The sequence below is a fragment of the Dendroctonus ponderosae genome, unplaced genomic scaffold (genome assembly GCF_020466585.1).
Source record: "Dendroctonus ponderosae isolate FM_Combo_2020 unplaced genomic scaffold, Dpon_F_20191213v2 Dpon_F_20191213_5, whole genome shotgun sequence".
Lineage (NCBI taxonomy): Eukaryota > Metazoa > Arthropoda > Insecta > Coleoptera > Curculionidae > Dendroctonus > Dendroctonus ponderosae.
The window spans coordinates 15019411-15025934 of NW_026018715.1; the positions used below are offsets into that span (position 1 = coordinate 15019411).

At 42.1% G+C, this 6524-nt stretch overlaps 3 protein-coding genes across 3 annotated transcripts in view; 1 reads left to right on the plus strand and 2 right to left on the minus strand.

The window, feature by feature from the left end:
• Positions 1-836, minus strand: part of LOC109542079 (endoplasmin) — a 4382-nt gene extending 3546 nt beyond the window's left edge. The window contains exons 1-2 of the mRNA XM_019911134.2: positions 672-836; positions 483-566 (exon numbers count right to left, since the gene is read on the minus strand). Coding sequence (XP_019766693.2) covers positions 483-566; positions 672-717 — 130 coding nt within the window. The 5' untranslated portion in view covers positions 718-836. The remainder of the gene's footprint in view (positions 1-482; positions 567-671) is intronic.
• Positions 1-6524, plus strand: part of LOC109542034 (muscle-specific protein 300 kDa) — a gene marked incomplete in the record, with an annotated part of 344492 nt that overhangs the window by 134562 nt on the left and 203406 nt on the right.
• Positions 1695-4436, minus strand: LOC109542081 (calreticulin). The gene is made up of 7 exons (XM_019911135.2): positions 4035-4436; positions 3829-3933; positions 2790-3088; positions 2596-2730; positions 2347-2536; positions 1928-2289; positions 1695-1868 (listed from the first exon to the last, which is right to left on the minus strand). Exons 1-7 carry the CDS (start codon positions 4120-4122, stop codon positions 1848-1850), a joined length of 1200 nt encoding a protein of 399 aa, XP_019766694.1. The 5' UTR covers positions 4123-4436; the 3' UTR covers positions 1695-1847.

Sequence of the window (6524 nt, forward strand, 5' to 3'; positions counted from 1 at the left end):
TGCCAAGGCTTAAAGCAGCAACAACGCTACACATAAAAACTGATGATGGTGGAAAAATACACCGAAACGTATTTTGATTGATAAATAGAGACAATAAATGACTGAAACCCAGGAATGAATTTGATTAGGAATTGAAACACAGTCAGGAAAGTACATACAAAGTCTTCCTAATGAAATGATCGCATTAATTGAGCCTTTTCCTAGATATGGTTGGTATCAAATCAGACTAACGGACGCAGATTGGACCGACCGAAGACTATACGCCCATAAGAGGACGAACGTAATTGTTCGAGAGCATCTCATGAACTATGCCAAGATCAGAGAGTAAAAGGGGGCGTCATGAGCTCAACCATATCAACTGAAAAGTGGACTCCGTCTGGCAAAGTTTTGCGGTTTTATCGGCAAGGCCGACGGAGCCCAAGCAACTCCAGACCCATTTTTAGGGGCCCCCGTTAAGGGGGCTGTTGCACATGAGCACATACCAGTTCTAGAACCCTCTTTGCCAGCTCCCAGGTCTGCTTCAACACTGGGGGTTTCAGTGGCATCTAAATCGGCCCTTGTTGACCCTAAAACAAGAAAAAATCACTTCCTAACTGTAAAAAAGCATCCGCAATTGTTATAAAACTGTGTTGATTGATATTGACTCTTGAACACAATGGAATGGCACTCACCGATAAGAGCCAAAGCCAATAAAGCCACAAATAGAAACTGCTTCATTTTCGCAGCCAGTTTTAGTGGATTTTAGCGCATCAAACGCACAATTTAGAACAAAACCCGCACTGATATGCTCATTGACCGCACGGAACCTTTCGAATAAATGGTGAACGTCAACATTTGACAGAAATTATTAACTGTTTTGGACCAATCAAATTCGAACACGCTGCTCACGTAGAGGAAGAATTATGCAGAACACCGATGTCACTCCCGATACAAATGGCCGGTTTCGATTGGCTGGAGCGACTGGCGCTAATCAATAGGGGATTTAAAATTGCCACGCTCCTGCATAGATCTGGAATAGAATCTTATTTTTGTTTTTTTTTAATATAATTTCATGAGGCAGTTTTTCTTAGTGAGAGTTTCATGAAAGTGCCGTTGAAATTGCGCAAAACTACAGCTAGAAACCCAGTCAGGCGATGACCAGCAGTTTCAAGGTGCGGATAATTGGGTTTATTTTTAGAGGATACTTTCGATTTTTACTGAAAGTAAATGGAAACAAACAATGCGTTTTTGGACCAGATTTTCGTTCAAAAAACCTTTTCTTATGCTCTTGAAAAGCATTAATTTTCTTGGATTAACAGCGGTTTCAAAGCGTGGCTGATCCGACTGCTTTAATGCGGCAAAACAAGGCGTTTTCTACGTACACTCTGTATGATTTTATGAAATTTAGGCCTCACTGTGACTACAAATTAAGTTTTTTCGGCAAATTTTGAAAGAGGAAACACATTAAAAGTGACTGGGGTTTCACGAATTGATCTTGGGAAGGAATGGAAAGTCCAAAGGGTAAATTCACATCGACTAGAAGTAAGAACGAGGACCTGATACGTTTAATATAAACTTTATTTATAAATTAAATTAAATTTAAAAACCATATAATACAGTAATCTGAATTTACCGCGCCCTATCAACTAGAGCTTACGTACGTGCTAATACGATGTTTTTTGTACAAAAAATGTGACCATATCAACGTGAAATGATTTGTTGTTGTAAACTGTTTTATTGGCAAAACATCAACTATCATCGATAGAAAAATAACAAAAAATCAGTCAAAACAGTACACACCATTAAAGAAAACACTGCACACTGCAACAATATAAAAGTCTTCGTTCTTATCATTTACACAACCCTCTTTACAGCTCGTCGTGGTTTTCCTGAAAGCAGAAAAAGGTGAAAACCCTGTACACCCACTGAGTGGGCTCGGGCGACTTACCTCGACTACTTGTGGTTCGTGCTCTTCCTCCTCGTCATCATCGTTATCTTCCTCTTCGGCTTCAGTGGCGGCTTTGCGAGTTTCCTCCTCCTCCTTGTCCTTGGCTTCTTTGGCTTTCTTCTCGCCTTCCTGCGTTTGCTTCAGGTTCTTGAGGGCGTCGCTCGCGTATTGCACATCATCGGTAACCAAGACGTTGTCGAAAATGGTACCAGACTTGACCTGCCATAAATCGAAACCAATTCCACAGATTTCGTCTTGTTTGTAGAGGTCGGGGACTGGAGTGTATTCGGGATTGTCGATCTCGGGATGCACCCATGGGCCCTTGTATGCAGGGTTGTCGATTTGCTTGGGCTTCCATTCACCTAAAACAATTTAAAGACTAGAAAACTCCGCTAACTTGGGCAACTTCTGCGAACTACCTTTGAAATCAGGATTATCGATCATTGGTGGTTCCCACTCGCCGTCCATTTCATCGTCCCAATCATCAGGCTTGGTGGCAGTGGGGTCTGGGATGTGTTCGGGCTTGTCGTAGTCTTCAGGCTTGGTGTCATCTGGATCGGGAATCGTTGCGCGATCGTCCCAATCTTCCGGCTTCTTCGCTTCGGGATCCTAAACACCAATCAATTAGCCGTCGGTTCTTCGCATCTTTAACCAACAATAGAACCCACCTTGATCTTCCTGGGCGGCAAAATGTCCCAATGAGCCTCCAAAGTGCCAGTCTGCACCTGCTCGTTGTCGATCAAGACTTCGTACAAATTGTTGGGGCGAATGATCAGAGTGTAGGCGTGAGTGTACTCATCATCCTAAACAACAAAGGGCGATATTAAGAACCCTCCATCGGGTTAAACCAGCCGCCACTCACCTTGCACCGGATGTCCTTGTTGATCAGATGGTTCTTGTCGTTGTAGTTGAGAATGGCATGAACCTTCTTGGTGCCCGGCCCGCAGATGTCCGGCCCAAACATGATCCTGTAGGAGGATTCGCCATGCAGGTCTTCGGGGCTCAGGGAGCAATCGAACACTTTGACGTAACCGCCGCCGCAGTCGATGTTCTGCTCATGTTTGACGGTGAATTGTACCACCAAGTCTTTGCCTTCTGAGCTGAACGGCTTGAACTTCGTGCTCAGGGCGTAGAAGCGGGCGTCTTCAGACGTTTGGATACCTTTAAAGGGAAAACATTGACGGTTAAAATGGGATTTGGTGAGGTCGAGGCTCAACAAGAGTTTGAAATGGACCAAATCATTTTTTCCTGATGGGAACCCAGGTTTTTTGCTCAATCTTCTGCTTCTGGGTTCGTCAGTAACTTTGACCAAGTAGGTTTATTTGGAAAATGCCTATATGTTATTACTGAAGCTGGTGAATTATGAAAACAAAAGTGTTTGTGCATTCGAAGATGAACACTTTTAAAGCAATTAAACGATGACTCAGGTGGAATTTCAGTTTCTGACTCAAATACCAGCATTTTTCTAGAAAAAAACTTTTGTATTTACGTAGGATTATGTAGGCCCTTTAAGGCCAAACTTACACAGACCTTTCGGTCTGTTTTCTTGATTAGATGCATTACAAGGTTCAAAACGTCCCAGACCCAATAGCTTACTCATCCGAAGAGAGGTAATAAAGGTGGCTTAATGGGAATTTAACGAATATTGAGCTTGTTATGCGTCACTGAAAATACATGTGAATCGTTCCAAGCCCTTTTCATGCATRTTGAGRACGAAAATACCGTTTACAGCACKGATAAACAGGGTTTTGAAGGGCAATGTGAGGGAGGAATTCRGTGGCCCTTTAATTGAAGAACTTGGGCTAAAGAMGATTGTCYTGGCCCGTCATTCTCCTTGGAGAAAAACATGCATTTGCGGCCCCKAACAAGCTAAACAAAGTGAGGAGGTTGTTGCCCCTTACCCTGGTCCTCTTGTTCATCATTGAAGAACTTGCCAGCAGTCCTTACAAACTTGCCAAACTCCTTTCCAGGGTGTTTACTGTAAATCCAGTTTTTCTGCCACGAATCTGCAAAGGCGTAAAACGTTCATTAGTCAGTGGTTTGATAGGGCGAAAAAGCCACCCCCTTGAACCTTTCAACCGCTCAAGACCGGCAATTCGCTACTTACCATCGCTGAATTTCTCTTCGAAATAAACCTCGGCAAAGGCCGCGAAGGTGCACAAAGAAACAACAGCTAATAACAACAAGAACTTCATTTTGTGGCGATTTTCGAAAAACTGTACTCCGATTTACGTCAAACTTCCTACACAAGTTCAGGCAAAGTGCCAAAATCAGTCGACGAAGTGAATACTAAACAACCTACTCCGTAATGTGGCAGACTAAGCCGGGCTATAGCTGACTCTGTCCTTTATACGCCACGCTCGGAGCACAGGCGTTTACGTTGGTCGTAGATAAGCGGCGGCCAAGACAGATGGAAAGTTCTGATTGGTCGCGATACACGGTTCGCAGTTTAATTTGTCGTACGTGGCCGTCCGCTCAGTTGGATCACTTCAAAGGGGCAGGAGCGCGCTCGTCGACGTGCAGCACAAATTGTCGAGGACTTTTACAGATGGACGGTTCTGATTGGTCGGGCGCTCAAGGCGCGTATTTCAACTTTGTTTATGGGCGCTCGCCAATCCGGATTGTTCTCAATACGAGGGTAACCGCATGAGTATTCGGTCAGAATACAGTTTTTATTTATTTGGGGTACGGATGACACAAACGAGTATTTTTCAGGCACAGGTTCCATGTGTAACTGTTCCAAGTATCTGTGTATTTTTTGTTCATTGAATATTGCTATTTGCCGAATCATGGGTGCACGTCCCACTCCCATACATACAAAACCTTACCACTTCACGAGAGTAAAATATCTCCTTTCCCTAAAACTCAGGCCAATTGACAACGCCGCGGGGAATCAAAAGGCATAAAGGCAGATATTTGCCTTTTTGCTTTGCTGAAATATCGAAATCCCAGATGTTGACTGTTACTGAGCAGCATCGTAGGCGAGCCCTGTTATTTCAAATAACATGTTATTTTAAATATCGGTCACAGGTACCGACTGTTCCATATCGATATCTGTTCCAAAATACCTTTTTGGAACAGGGGGCACTTTTTAAAATGCCTCGTATCTCGATGAACGATTGGAGCGAAAAACACTTCAATTCTTTATCACTTGATGGTAGTAAAAGCGCGTAATCTTGTGAACATTTTCAATTAATTTCCAGCCTGCAAAGTTACATTAACCTTGCTGGTGCGTTAAATATTTGAAAATTGATAACAGTTTCCACTCTCCTATTCTCTGCTCGGTAAACTGGCGCAACAATAGCAATTATTTGCAGGAAGACTCATTTGCCAGCGATTTCGACAGCAAAATTGGCAAATATTGCCATTGAACCGTGGTTTTGTGCGCTTTTCGTTGCTGGAATCGAACTCCTTTGGACTAGAACCGATTAACTTGTCTTATAAATCGGAAAAACTCACAAGAATTTTGATTTTCGCGTCGATTTGCATTATTTTGCTTCACGCAGTTCAAATTGCTGCATAAATTGAGCACTGGCCCAATCGATTAATCATTGAAAATGTTTGATTATTTAGTCACAATCACAATTTTCTGTTTGCTTGTACATTAGACACAGTCACTTGACCCTGTGTAAGGGTCGTGGTCCATTAGACTTTCTACAATCAATGCGTTTTCCATTAGTTGGGCTTTCCGCATCTCGATTGTCTATTAGAGATCATGTAGAAATTGCTGTGAAAGTGCAATCAGGATTTTTCAAATTGTGCTCACATAAAGCACAGCACAGACCATATGGAAACCCAATAGCAAACTTACGTTTCACCTGGTGTGGAACTAATAGGGAAATCTACCAAATATTGACAAAGAAGAACAAATCTTCAATGAGCAGCTGAGGTGAAACTGGCGAGTTTGTGCGACCACCGAAAAAACGGGTAAACTGATTCAAGTTCAAGATCCTGACGGATCAAAATCGCTTAAAATGGACTAAAGAAGTCAAATATTTAAAATTCAAAGCTTCTGGTCGGTTCGATCAAAGGCATTTGAGAAACGCTCTTTTCGTAAAAGTCCCCTTAGGAAATTTTGGATCAAAACCCCAATTTTTCATGCAAGTTTTTTAAGCGCAGTGGATGCTTTCCACCCTAAAACGTTTGGAATGTGCATATAAAATGTGGTTAAATATATAATAAGGAAAATATCGTCGATTCAAAATCGTGAGGGATCGAAAGTTGGTTAAAATAGACCCAAAATACCAAATTTGAACATTCTGGAGTGTTTTTCCATGAACGCCATGCAATCTTTGCGTCCTTGTGACGGAAATGATGTAGAATTCAAGACATTTTGAGAGACTTCATATTTTTCGAAAAAATCGACCTCCACCCCTTATGAAATTTTGGATAAAAAATCGAAATTTCACATGCGTATTTTTTGAGCCCAGTAGTATGTTTTCAACCTAAAAATTTTGCTATATACACAGGGGCGGATCCAGCTTTAAATTCAGGGGGGGAGTTATGTAGACAAAATACAGTCTTCTGTTGTCTATGAAATTAGAAAAATGGCGTTTTATGCAAGGGTGGCGTAAGATTATTGCAAAATTTCATGTTT

What these genes read in the sequence shown, in the direction of transcription:
- LOC109542081 (XM_019911135.2), bottom strand. Translation starts at nt 4,122, where the DNA reads ATGAAGTTCTTGTTGTTATTAGCTGTTGTTTCTTTGTGCACCTTCGCG. An exon ending in CGAAGAGAAATTCAGCGATG is followed by an intron (nt 3,934 to 4,034) that starts GTAAGTAGCGAA and finishes ACGCCTTTGCAG; the next exon opens with ATTCGTGGCAGAAAAACTGG. An exon ending in TGATGAACAAGAGGACCAGG is followed by an intron (nt 3,089 to 3,828) that starts GTAAGGGGCAAC and finishes TTCCCTTTAAAG; the next exon opens with GTATCCAAACGTCTGAAGAC.